The sequence below is a fragment of the Nannospalax galili genome, unplaced genomic scaffold, assembly GCF_000622305.1.
Source record: "Nannospalax galili isolate Female #2095 unplaced genomic scaffold, S.galili_v1.0 scaffold1465, whole genome shotgun sequence".
Classification (NCBI taxonomy): Eukaryota; Metazoa; Chordata; class Mammalia; order Rodentia; family Spalacidae; genus Nannospalax; species Nannospalax galili.
Window position 1 is genome coordinate 36,836 of NW_008352395.1, and position 14,237 is coordinate 51,072.

The following is a 14,237-nucleotide window of genomic DNA, read 5'->3' on the forward strand; positions in this document are numbered from 1 at the left end:
TTGTCATATAGTATTTTCTCTTATGAATAGTTTTATTAATTTTAAGAAAATTTACCATATATTTCTACTTCATTAATAATCATTCAAGCAGGAAGAGATCTAAATTATTTCTCTTGGTTGAGCCTGGACAGCATTTATTACTGGGCTTGAGAATAGTTTGGATAACTAAACATCTATTTATAATTTAGATCATAAAAGTTTGCATCGATCTGGACATTTTCAGATAGAAACATACACCCTGTCTAAAACTGTGCACTTTTTAAAGTAAACAGGATATTGTCCTCTTAGTTAACCCTGCTGCATAAAGAGATCTACTATATTTGTTGTAATCAAGCTTAAAAAATTCTGTTTAATCTGAGAAGCAGTTCTTGGAAACATCCCAACCAAAATTCAGTTAAGAATGAATACTGGAGACCTAGACAAAGGTCCTTGTAAAGAACAGAGTTTAGCAGTGCCTTGAATATACAAGGTATCGAAAAAGGTTTTTTTATAAGATTCTTCATTATTTAATAATGTCCTGTCTTTCAAACTACATAATTGAGAATAACAAAGATAGCCTTAAAGTGAAAGAAGTAAATCTAAGTTTTACATGTAGCATCCCAGTCTTACGAAAAATAATACGTGAAAAATTTAGGGACTGGAGAGAGAGAGGTGTATGGTAGCAGTACTTGCTGCCAAGCCTGGCAACCTGAGTTTTATCCTTGGAACCTATGGTAGAAGGAGAAAAACCAACTCATGCAAGTTGTCTCCTGACCTCCACATACATGCCATGACATAGGCCCTCCACTCAATAAATAGAAAAATGCAAAAAATTAGCATGAATTTTATTTCTTTTGTTCAGAGGAATAATATGTTAGCTGTATTCATTAGGATCTTGAAACTAACATTTCAATTGTGATTTATTAATTCACAAAACAAGAGGCTATATTTAATGAAGAAAATAACTAATAGTGAAATAGTCTAAAAAAGAAAAGAAAAAGAGTCAGGCTGTAATTCACACAGAAAATGATAGACCTGGAGAACTCAGATCATGCACATATCTAGTTCATCTCTGACCTCAGTGAAATGGTCAGTGAATGACATCACTGTGCCAACCACGAAGAATGCCAGGCTCTCTGAAAAATATTTTTCAAAGCCTCAAGGAAACCTAAGCAGGCTCTGCAGTTTTTTCCAGTTTATGAAAATTGGATTCCTATAAAAGGAAAATGGGCCATTTTTACTGCAACAAAAACTGATTTGTAAAAGCTGGAAGCAGTTTAAGAATACTCTTAACATGAGGTTCTTGTTAGTCTTGAAAAGTAAGAGTTATAATAAAAAAAAGGTCCAAAAAATGTGGCATGAATACATGGTACATAACAGGGAAAAAACTCGTCTTGCTCCTATTATTTTTAATTAGCTTCCATACAAAGTTCCACTTTACTCCCTAACACCAATTCAGATTTGTGGAGGAGAAGATTTACATTTGACACTGTGATTGGCAACTCCATAGCTAATGCTTTGGAGCCCTAATGCATTTTGCATTAGCTCTAAATGTCGGGAAATCCTGGCGCCAAGAGGTTCAAATCAACAGCGACATGTCTAAAGCCCAGGATTCGCTGTCCAGCTGCCAGTATCTATTTTATCAAACATCCAGTCTCTCTTGTAGAACCGAGATAGATGAGTTTAACAGTTTTCACTGTTTCCAATTAAACTGCCTCACTATATTACAAAATCGCAGCCATTCAGACTACGAAGGACCTTTGACTTCGATTTGAGGGAAAACACCAGTATGATCTGTTTAAACACTTCTTTCGATCTGGCTTAGTTTCTCAAATTTTAATATTTTTGTCTTTTACTTACTAACCATCATTTGAGTAAAAAAAGAAAAATCTTTCTTTGAACAATTAAAGCAATCGACCGCATGCCATACAAATTAGCAATTTACTTTTTACTTAGCAGGTACTTGGGATCAACTACTTTACAGGCGTCAACTAAAAACAAAACCAAAAACAAAACAAAGACACAAAAGCCATGGGAACTGGCTGGGGCACTTGCCACTTGCACTGTCATAGTCTTTCTTGTGCTATGCCACATATTCCTGCCAGTCACATCATTAAAAACAGTGGTAATGTTAAAAGTTCACCTTTTATACACTGATCTTTTATTACTCTTTCCCCAGATAACTTTGCTGTGTTTGCTTATCAAAAACATGATAAATAATCAGGGGAAAGAATTTGTATGTCACCTGGACATTTCCCTGACTTAAGGGAAGGGGCTCCAAGTAGATAACTTTCCCTTTTTAAAGGTATTTTGAGAATCAAGTTCTTCAGTGTTTAAAACCCACTTAGGACAATATTCTGTCACAGTCGAGGTTCAACATATTTTCAGTTAGGTCAATTTACTCTCTTCACAGGATAGATGAGAATAAGAATACGACAATTAAAAGATTATTTTTATTTATGTGTATGAGTATATTGCTTATATGTAGGTAGGTGCATCTGTGTCATGCAATGCCTGTGGAACTCAGAGGGGGTGTCCAATCCCTTGGAACTGGATTTATGTTGGCTGCCATATGGGTGCTGAGAATCAAACCTGGGTCTTCTGTGAGAGCAGCCAGTGCTCTTAATCACTGAGCCATATCTCCAGCCCCCAAATACAACAATTTCACATTAAAGAAGGTAACATTTATTAAAACATATTCCTATAGGATTTAAAATCAATTAAAGCCAGGCATGGTGGTGCACGCCTTTAATCTCAGTACTCTGGAGGCAGAGGCAGGTAGACCTCTGTGATATTGAGGCCAGCCTGGTCTACATGGTGAGTTCCAGGTCAACTGGGGCTACAGGGAGACCCTGTCTGCAGCCACTGCCCCCAAATCAATTAAAATGGAAAATTTCAAAATTAGAAGTGATGTTTTTTAATGAACTTTAAATTTATCCACTGGATACCAGAAACTGAAAGCCATTTAGTTTAAAATTTCAGATCTGGGGCCTTATGCAGCAAAATCATAATATAAATTTGTGAATAATTATATAGCAATTTAATATATTTAAATATTTTCAGAGTTAAGAAACTACACCTAACTGAAGGCCCACGGTTTACTAGTAGAAAAGGGTCATGCAGCTCTATTAGAGAGAATCCATCCTAGCTGGGATTCCTAAAGGGAAGGTGGGGTGTACGGGACCAAAATATACTGGATAAATGTATGAATCCTTAAAGAAGGAAAACAATATTATTTAAAAAGAAGATAATCCTAGATAGCTAAAAATGTTTGAATAAATTTAAAAAATGATTCCAAAAGTCAATCCGACAGAATGGAATAGACCCATTAGGGATCCTTGGATATCTGGACTGTACCTCAGTCAACAATCTAGCAAACTATTCTCACCTGATTTATTAGCTACAAATACCGGGCATGTCCATATAAATAATTTCTTCTGGAAATAAAAATGAAACCATAATAATGTTATATGATTTAAGGTCTGAAAAATTAAAAAGACAAGAGATGAAAGCTTAATTTTCTCAGGAGAGGTTCTTTTTTAAAGGACAAATAATTCTCAAATCAAGATAATTATAATAAATATATTATTCTTCTGATTTTAAAGAAACTTTCCGTTTCTTTTGAAAGGTTAAAATATTTAAGGAGCTTCTTCACTCTGTAAGATATATCACAGCAATATTCAATTAAGAAGGTTCTAAAAGGATTTTCCCAAAGTCATTTAAAAACTGTCAGTGCTGGAAAGATAGCTCAGTGGTTAAGAGCACTGGTTGCTTTTGTAAAGGTCCTGGTTTGGTTCCCAGTGTCTACACAGTGCTAACACAACTATCCCTAAATCCAGTTCAAGGAGATCCAATGTCATCTTCTGGCTTCCATAGGCACTGTATGCATGGATGCACTTAGATACATGCAGGCAGAAACACTCCTACACATAAAATTAAATAAATAAATAAAATTTTAAAAATGAACAGAAATGAAAGGCAAAATACTGAATTTTTGTCTAAATATTTAACTTTATCTCTAAATATAAAATTATTGTTTTATAAAACTACCATTAAAAAAACAGAAATGATAGTACTTTGCTGAATTTGGTTTAAGGTTTATTAATCTATATATTTAATTATTTTTATATTAGAACTTTTTGAGACAGGTCTCACTATGATCTTGAACATGTGATCTTCCTTTCTACCTTAGCCTCCCAAGAGCTGAGTTGATAGGACTGTGCCACATACCTGGCTATATATTCAATTCTAATCAAAGTGTTTATTTAAATTCACATACATAAAATGCAAATGTCTTATTTAAATAAGTAATGCATAATAAGTAGCAGGCTACTTTATTTCGATTGGCATTAACTGTAGAGTAATAAACCAATAAAGTTTTGTTCACAGTGAAATATAATGAAATAACAAATAATTATAATGGGAGAACAATTAAGCTTATAAATGCTATAAGCAAAAATCTTTTGCTATAAATATTAAGATCATATGTACAAATCATTTCATTCATTTTCAGTTGTTTCAGAAACATTGTACAGTGAGTTGTCAAGTGATATAGTATTTATAATAAACAGATTATATTTAACTGTTTAAAACTAATATAACCAGAAGCATCAGAAATAATATAAATCTGAATTTTTTTAGTATTTGGCTATTGTGAGCTCTAATTTCTTGAGGCAAGGGACTTCTTCACATGACAATCCAGCACACTGAGAGCCCACTACAGAACATGGCACTGTGTACTTCATGTTGTGCTACTAAAGTTTTCCACTATGCTTTGAAACTTTGAGTTATGATCTTTAGTGAGCTGTAAAATCAACTCAGTAGGTTGAGAGCCACATTTAACAAGTGAACTAGGATAAGGTAATAGATCACTCTCCATTATAGGTAGTAAGAGTAAGATTAATTTAAAGAAAGTTTTGCTTTCAAATTATTTATACAGATTATTATGTATATCCACACATATTATAGCACATCATGAAAGGTATTTTTTTAGAATTAATTATTTTTATTTTTGCAATATTTCAGTTGAATTTTTAAAATTTCATACACTATATTTTGATCATATTTAGATCCCTTCCCTTTCTGCATGCCTCTTAAAGCCCGCCCCCACTGGATTTCATATATTCTGTCATATATATTAAGGCCTACTGAGTCAAGTTTGTGTCCCCAAATGTCCTTTGGTGCGTGTCCCTCCACTGGAGCCTGGGTAACCTATCCAGCATCACACCCTTAAAAGAAATGGACTCTTCTTTTCCTAGTAGTTATTCATTGTCAATAGCTCCTCAGATAAAGTTGGGGCTTCTTCCCACTTCCTCACTTCTATGCTGGTATTCTGTCTGGTTTGAGCTTATGGGTCTTGTGCATGCTGTCATCACTGTTGTAAGTTCATATGACCAGCTTTCTGGAAAATTCTTGTTTCCTTGTGGTCATCCACAACCTCTAGCTCTTACAATCTTTCCACCTCCTCTTCCACAGTGGTCCCCAAGCCCTGGGTGGCAGAGTTTGATATGGGTGTCCTATTCAGGGTATTTCCTTTAATGCAGATTTTGGTTAAAGAAACAAATACAACTATTGTATGTTTTGTTTCCTCCAAATTAGGAACATGCTATTCTATAAAGAATATAAACTTTGGGATTTACAGGCCTGATTTTAAAGATAGCTTATTATAATACTTGTGGCTTACTGATTAAATTTCAGTTTTTAGAGTTGTGATTTCTTTATCTGTAAAATGGTCATAATTCTTGTTTTAAAATATTGGTGTGCAGGTTAAAATTAAAAACATAAATATTTGTAAAACAGATTATAGACAGTCAGTGATCAATAATAGTTACATGGACTACCATAATTACAATTGTATTAAAAAAGCTTATTTCAATTAAGAATTATAACACACTGGTCATGAAAAGTTACACGAATACATTACTTAAATAGAAAATAGTTTTATATTAATGAAGAACAAGATTTTTAGAAATAGAAAATAAACTATGCTTTTAAGGGAAAATAAGATTATACCCATCTAGTTGATATCTTATCATGAAATTTCAACAGTAAAGCCTGAATTAAAACAGTACTCCTGCAGGAATGGTATAAAGAGGGAAATGTTACTTTGGGGAAACATTTAGGAAAATCTGTGAACCACTAGTAATAAAGTCGAATGTCTGGTATAGTGAACTCACAAGTGTAAACCATCCTGGCCTACCAGATATTGTTTTTCTTAAGAACTTCACTTGAATGCCAATTCTATGGTTATAAAAGTCTTCAATTAAATAAAACATCAACTTCCCAATAATGGCATTGGAATAGCTGTTAAATACCCTTGTGTTCTCATTTTATATTTCATTTTCTTTGAAAAACACTAGAAGCAACTTATTAATTAATTTGACAAAGTATTGTCTATTTCAAAAGACAATATATTTTCCAAAGCAGTTAAAGCATATTTTCTGCAAATTAACTAAAAATCAAACATTTTCTTGGAGAGATGAAAGGTTTTTACTCTCAGTGACAAAAAGGAGGTAAAAAGAAGAGTAAAGACAATTATGGATTTTCAGAATAAAGGAAACACCATATATTGGTTCTTTCTTGGAAAACAGTTTACCTTCCAGGAAATGAATGCTGCCCAACTACCTCTCCATTTTGAAGGTGATAATCATTGAAGAAATCTGGACTTATTGCTCCTTCAGAGGCAATTAATCCATCTAGAGGGAAAAAAAACGGCAAATAGTGAAACATATTTGTAGGTAATAAAAAAAGAAATGACCTAACCAAGCAACTCATTAGTAAATCTGTTCAATCTGGAAAAAACAATGTTAGCATGACATGAAATTCTCTCTGCGTATGCACAGAGAGAATTATGTACTTAAGTGGACATAGCAATCCAGGATAATAATACAAAACTCCCTGTGCTCTTACTGTGGGCGAGGCAATATAAGTACACAGAGGAAGCAAGACAGTCCGCCTCCAAGGGTCTTGCACTGTGGATAAAGAGTATAAAAATTAAGATGTTCTGCACGAAATACACAAAAATTTAATAAAAAAATTTTTTTGGTCTTTTTGAGATAGGATCTCCCTGTACCCCAGCTACCTGGAACTATGTAGACCAGGCTGGCCTCAAACTCACAGAGATCTGCCTGTTTCTGCCTCCCAAGTGCTGGGACTAAAGGAGAGCGCCACCATGTGTGTTTTGAATTCTCTTAATTAAAACCTTTCCAAAAAAAAAAAAGGCAAGACAGAAAAGGATAATGACTTTTGGTGTAATAGGCAGTAACAGTAAGTAATAGTAACAATGATCTAGGCTAAAGAATGGTTGTGGATAAAGACAAGGAGGCACTGAACACCACAGCGCTGCCAAGGAGGAGTATGTCAGCAGGCTTCACAGTTTATACCTACATGGATTTATTTATGTAGCATGATTAGGGAATGTATCAAAATGAATCTGTTAATAAGCAATACTTGAAAGTTTAAATGCTAAACATTAAAATACACATATAAACTTGTATTAAAAATTTCTTAATATACCATATATTCCCTGCATTTTAAAGGGTAAACAATAAAATACAAACATTTTTGATCCCATGATCTTCATTATTAATATTATTATATAGTTATACCATCAGTTGACTCTCTATGCTAAAGAGCCATCCACCGCCATGCTTTCTGAATTCTCTTTTTCTTGTTCATATGCCATTTATTCTTCCAGAATAGCTATGAAAGGCCTCCTGCTGTCTGTGGAATGGTACATTAGCATCAGGCAGGTATCAAGTGCTTTGATCCTAGATTTGTAGTTAGTTGGGTTTAAAAAAAAATTTACTTTTGAACATTAAAATGTTTTGGTTTTTTAAATGCAAAGTGATATTTTCTGTAATTTCTTGTTCTAAAATGACTTTTATTGGTCTACAATCTGTTTATGCTTTGTACTGCTCCCAGGTGTGTAACATTCTGGGATTACATATTAATATCATGGGAAAACTGCATTTGTAACTTAGGCTGAAATTAGTCAGGGTTGTGTTTTATCTGCACATACATCAAATACATATACATAAATATTAAAAAAAAGGTTGTGCCACTTTCTCATTTACACTAATTTAAGACTCTAAATAACCTGCTATTTATAGGACTATGTATAAAGAGTAAAAAGGATCTGAGGATAGAAGGTCTTATGTGATGGCTTTGGTGCTGTCATCCATGGAACACACACTGGAGTATATGTCTATTTTGCAGGCTCTGAGAACCCTGAGTTTCCTATACTGTGTTGTTGTGTTGTTGAATATAGATATAAATATTGACCAGGTCATACAACAGAGATTATTTAAAAATGTGGCCCACAACAGGCAATTATTTAGTCTCCAAATGATTATTTTATATCTAACTTCCGCACAATAATATTGCTCTCAGTACTGTGGGAAATATACAGAATTATAATGTATAATTTCCTTTTGAAAGAACTTCTTTTGCTTTTTTAAAAAACAGTATTTTTATTAATTCTCTGAGAATACCACACAATGTCATATTCACTACACATCTCCTCTCAAATTCACCACCTTCTTGCCCTCCCCCTGCAATTTCATGTCCCCTCTTTTTTCTCAAAGCCCATCAAATCCAATTATTTTGTCCAAATATTCTTGGGTGTGGATCCATCCCCTGGCAGGGTCGATTATTATGGGAGTAACCAAGACAATTGAATTTAACAATTGAATTTAAGACAATTGAATTTAACAATTGAATTTAAGGCCTGCTCCACAAGACTGTAAACATACTTGGCACCATTACCAAGGTCAAGAACCTGTTGCTAGAGAGGTCATAGGCCTAGGGGAAAACCTATTACTATTATCCTTTAAATAGACATAGTACTAAACATATTAAACACTTTCCTTATGACTTATCATTATACCCACAGATTACTGCATTTCTCAACAGTCATCAGAGAAGCTTCTTTTGGCAATAGATGGCAATTAACACAGAGATCCACAACCACAACCCATCAACGTGAAGAGAATAAGAGAATGTAGAGTGCTCAGCCCTAAAAAGAACTTGTGTCTCTGGGTATAACAACAACAAAAATATAATAAAAGTATTCAACAGAAGATACATGGGCTAGGTGAGTATCAACGCAGGAAAATATAGAGGAATTACTCTTTTACGAGTTAGAATATCCTACTTGGGGAGTAGAGGAATCCAAGGTACTAACTGATTTGGGTCTTAAAAGTATAACTTAAATGACAAAATTTATTGGCAGGGCAGAGAGATGGTTCAACGAGTAAAGGTGCTTGCCACCAAGTCTGACAACATGAGTTTGATCCCAGGAATCCACAGGGTGAAAGGTAAGAACTAACTCATGCAAGCTGTCCTCTGACCTAAATGTACCATAACACACACAAAGTAAGTAAATAAATATCCAAAAATTGTTTGAGGAAAAAGTGTATAAAATTAAGGAAAAGGTAAATTTAATTAATGCAGTTGATAAAAAAATAGTGCACTAAGTTGTATTTTCATAAAACTTTCATACCAAGAATTTAGTACATGTCATATATTAATGGTTTGGGTTATTATTTAATTGTTGGACTGTTAATGGCTATCATTGGTACTAGTATATTGCTTTCCTAAATTTAAAATACTCACATCTTAACTAAAGGAATAAGTAATATTTGGTTCTGATTTTATGACTGCTAGAAGTTAAAGACTTTATAATGAAATACCACTTAAACATTGAGAAGGTACAAAAATGAAGTAATGGGGAATGACAAGGCATAACAGAATTACAGAAAAGAAGCTAAAACAGAGAAAAAGTCAATTTTATTTGTATCTAAGATTTTGTGAACATTTGGCTAGTGTTAAAAAGAAATCAAGTTACTCTGCAAAATTAAAACCCAATAACTGAAGATGAGGGTTTCAGAAAAATTTTAATAGTAGAACGAAGTAAAATACCCAAATAAAATTAATCATTTACTCAAGATGAATGTGGGGCTGGAGAGATGGCTCAGCAGTTAAGAGCACTGACTGCTCTTGCAGAAGAGCTGGGTTTGAATCCCAGCATCCACATGGTGGCAAACAACAGTCTATAACTCCAGTTCCAGGGGATCTGACACCTTATTCTGATCTGCAGGACAGGCACACTTACATGCATACAGGCAATACATTCATACACAAAAATTAAAAATAGTAAAGAAAATATTAAAAGAATGTAAAGATGGTCATTATACCAACAGGGAGTGTATGTATTGTGTGTGTGTGTGTGTGTGTGTGTGTGTGTATATTTGGTCTTTATGAGACCGCATCTCCCTATAGCCCCATCTGGCCTGGAGCTCACTATGTAGACCAGGCTGACCGTGAACTCACAGAGATATGCCTGCCTCTGCTTCCCAAGTGCTGGGAATAAAGGCATGTGCCACCACACTGGGCTAGGATACATATTTTAGCACTGAGAAACACAGTGTTTAAGATATGTGTACAACCAAATGAAAGATTCAATATTTTTTAAAGTTTCTATCTATGAAATATGACCCAATAAGGTAGAAAGATTAGGAAGAAATTAAATTTTAAATGGGTAAATTCTGAAATCTTACTTTTGCTCCAAAGCTCCACCTGTCTTCAAAGGGAACAATTAATAAGCAAAGGTGAAGCAAAATGTAGGTGACTACTAACTGGGAGATCAGAAAACAACTTTCAAGCTAAACACTGTGGAGTTTAAAGGTTCAATCCAGAAAATTTAGAAATTAAATAACTAGTTTAATAATGTAATAATCCTAATAGTGTGTAAATAAAAATAAACATATTCTTCTAAAATTTATTTTTAGTTATATAAAGACACTGCAATTAATGAAGTAAACTGCAGCTTTTACAGTGCTCGTAACAGCTTCGCCAAAGTTAGGCAGCTCTGACATATCAGCAATCTGTCTTTAAAATTAGATACAAAAGTTCCATTACAATCTCATTTCAACTACTTAAAAAAAGGATATAATTTTCAGCCTCATGCAATCAGAATAATCAGAATTATTTCCTTAAGGGAAAAAAGATTATGTTTTTGTTTGTTTGTTTGCTTGTTTGCAGTGCCCAGGGCCTTCCACATGCAGAGCAGGTACTCTACCACTGAGCTACATCACCGGCCAGATCAAGAGAAATCTAGGAGTGTGGTCACCGCCAGTGGCGGCCGCTCCTCTGTTCTCGTGGGTGCCGCTCCTTTGTTCTCATGGGCGTTGAGGCTGCTCCTCTGCTCGCCCTGGGCTGAGGCTGCTCTTCTGCTCACCCAGTGCTGAGGCAGCTCTTCTGTTCATCTAGTGCTGAGGCAGCTCTTCTGCCTGCCCTGGGTTGCCTCCTGTCCTTGCCGCTTCTGCCTGCTCCCGGACCACAGGGCTGGTGAGGAGACTGTGTCAGAGGAGCCACATTCAGACACAGGAGACCAGGTTCAGTGACACAGGTCTAGTTTATTGTAGGAAGGTACAAGCTTATGTAGGGGTAGTGGTCCAATCACAGCACAGCAAGTAGGATACCTTATTAGCATAACAGGTTTAGCATCCTATCACAGTACATCAAGTAAGATACCTTATTAGCATTAACAGACTTAGTGTCCTATTAGCAAAACAGACTTAATGTCCTATCACAGAATAGCTGGTAGGATGCCTCATTAGCATACTGGGTTTCAGATTACAGAACCTGGATTCCTGGAAACCACATGACCCTGACTGTTGCAATATCTAAGTGTTGCAATTTTGGATTCCAAGGGTGGTGATTAGGGAGTGGCGAGCTCTAGGCATCAGTCTCATGATCTGCCAATAGGAGCAAATGTCACAAGGCGTTCCTTGTGGCTCCAGCGGTCAGGCCGTTTCCTCGGGCCTGCTGTATGGTTGTCAATAAGACTTTCACCCTAGGCTCAAGCCTGTCTCCCACATAGGAGCAGGCTTCTTCTTATTGTTTCAATGATCACAACAAATAACCAAAGCATTTTAAGTAACTCTTACATTGCAAGTGAACTCAAGAGGAAAAAGAGATAATATACATGGCACATTTAGGTTATAAAATACTTTGGAATAATTTGGTTTTACAACAATGACAGTTACATAACACACCTTTCTGAGATATTCCAAGTAAAAATAATAATGATAGTTATGAACAAAAATTATACTGGTACAGTGATGAAATTAAAGCAAATCTATCAATCTTTTGATTTATGAAAGCCAGGTTAAAAAAAAAAACACCTGAGTAACATTGTGAGTAAAAGTAAAAATGACAGAAACTCATTATTTTCTTATATATTATGACTGAAATAAGCTTAAGTTTCCAAGATTAAATGAAAACACAATATTGCACTGCTTGGTAAACCAGCTAAAAATGACACTGTGTAGGAAAATGTGTATATGAATAATGTAGAAAATAAGAAAGATGACTAAATGAGAAATCCTAATTTATCTGTATATAGCTATTAAGATACATTGTAAAATGCATAGGTAAAATTATGCATATTAAGATGATTTTGAGACAGAAGAAAATCATTTTAAACTTCATATTCTAGGAACCTATTCACATAAGAATAGATTCATCATGATTAGTGAAGAAAAATAAAAAGTAAAAAGTGATTTGTGTAAAAAGTCAAGTGTACAGTAGCAATACAGCTTTATAAATTATAATATTCTTCCTCTTTGGGTTAAAAATATCAAAGGAAACAGCTCCATTTTCATAACAGCAAAATCATTTAATCACTTACTATAATCATGATCATTTTTGCTATCTTATTTCATTTATATTTTTGGTGTCTGGACTGGACTACAATCTTGTGCATACTACACAAGTGGTCTGCCATTGAATGCTACATCTCAGTTTGATAACTTTAGAGCTTGAGGAAAAAATGTCATCCTGAAGCAGATGCTAGTCTCCTAAGATGAAACAGTCCTTAAAAAATAAGCATGCAAGAAACATCTATGTTTTCACTAAAAACACTTGGAAGGCAATATTCATGATTATGAAATGGCCAATTCCACTTCATTTTAAAGAAAAGATAAGACCCAGGGTTTCACAGACCATTTAGTTTAACCTCTTTCACTCAAAAGTTGCTGAAACTGCTTTATGAAAAACAGTCCAAAGTTTCATGGTGTTCCAAGGTCTTAATAAAATGGCTCAAGCATTGAAATGAATATGCAGCATTAAGCATTTATTGACACTTCTCAAATGTAAGCATCAATAAAAATATACCCAAAGGACTCATCCTATTGTAGAGACACTTGTACCACCACGTTTGTTGCTGCTCTTTTCACAATAGCTAAGAGATGGATACAACCTAATTGTCCCTCAACTGACAAGTAGTTAACCAAAGTGTGGTATATTTACACAATGGAGTTCTATTCAGCAATAAAGAAAGATGAAATAATGAAATTTGCAGGTAAATGGATGGATCTAGAAACTGTTAATACTAAGTGAAGTCACACAGACCCAGAAAAACAAACAACATATGTTCTCCCTCATATGCGGCTCCTAGCACCAAATCCTTTTAAATTCCAGGTCCTTTTAATTAGAAGATGCTATACAGCAGTCCCTTCTGCATGAAATAACTACCAACATCATGACTTTGGCTGAGCCTGATCGCTAAACATAGTCACAATTGGGCTTGCTGACAGTTGTGTTAGTTCATTAAAGGAGTGCCAAGCAGGGTCACTGGACCCTCACCTGAGTATCCAGCCACTCTTCCCAGCCAACTAGTCTAGCCTTGGAAGACAAGAGAAAAATAAGGAAGAACCCAATAAAGGGATGCTTTAGGGAGCCCTTGTCAAGAAACTCCAATGGGCTTTCAGATTAACATTTGAAAATTGCCCTGTTCCGACTTTTTTCTAGTTCCCTGTCTAGAACTTGTAATGCTAATTACTCTTGCCTTTCCTTCTCCTTCACATCTCCCATTCATGATTCAAGGACTTTCTCCTTCCCTTAGAGACAAGAGTTATGCAATTTGGGAGTCTTTTAGATAGACTCACTGAAGGAGTACTCCAGTTGCCTCACCCCGAGTCCCTGTTCAGCATAGAAGAAGCCAGAGTGGTCGGCATTTCTATTCCCTATTGGCAATTTGTGTAACCCCTTCAGAGGGTGGTGTGATAAGAATAGGAGGTCAGAATAGGCTAGGCAGTTAGGGTAAAAAGACCCCAAAGAACTGTAGCCAGTTTCTTGGCTAAAAGTCATAATGTCCTTGGGACTATAGGCAACATACTCCTTTCCAAAGGCCAAAAATGTCAAAAGTATTTGGGAGCTTGTATCTAATCCTTAAAAGATTTTAGGGTTACCTC

At 35.0% G+C, this 14,237-nt stretch overlaps 1 protein-coding gene across 2 annotated transcripts in view; it reads right to left on the reverse strand.

Moving 5' to 3' along the window:
• The window catches only part of Kifap3 (kinesin associated protein 3), a gene marked incomplete at its 5' end in the record, with an annotated part of 146,234 nt that overhangs the window by 26,682 nt on the left and 105,315 nt on the right, over positions 1-14,237 (reverse strand). For both annotated transcript variants that reach the window (XM_017802296.2, XM_008849416.2), the window contains 1 exon segment: positions 6,575-6,674. In XM_017802296.2, the coding sequence (XP_017657785.1) occupies positions 6,575-6,674 (100 nt within the window).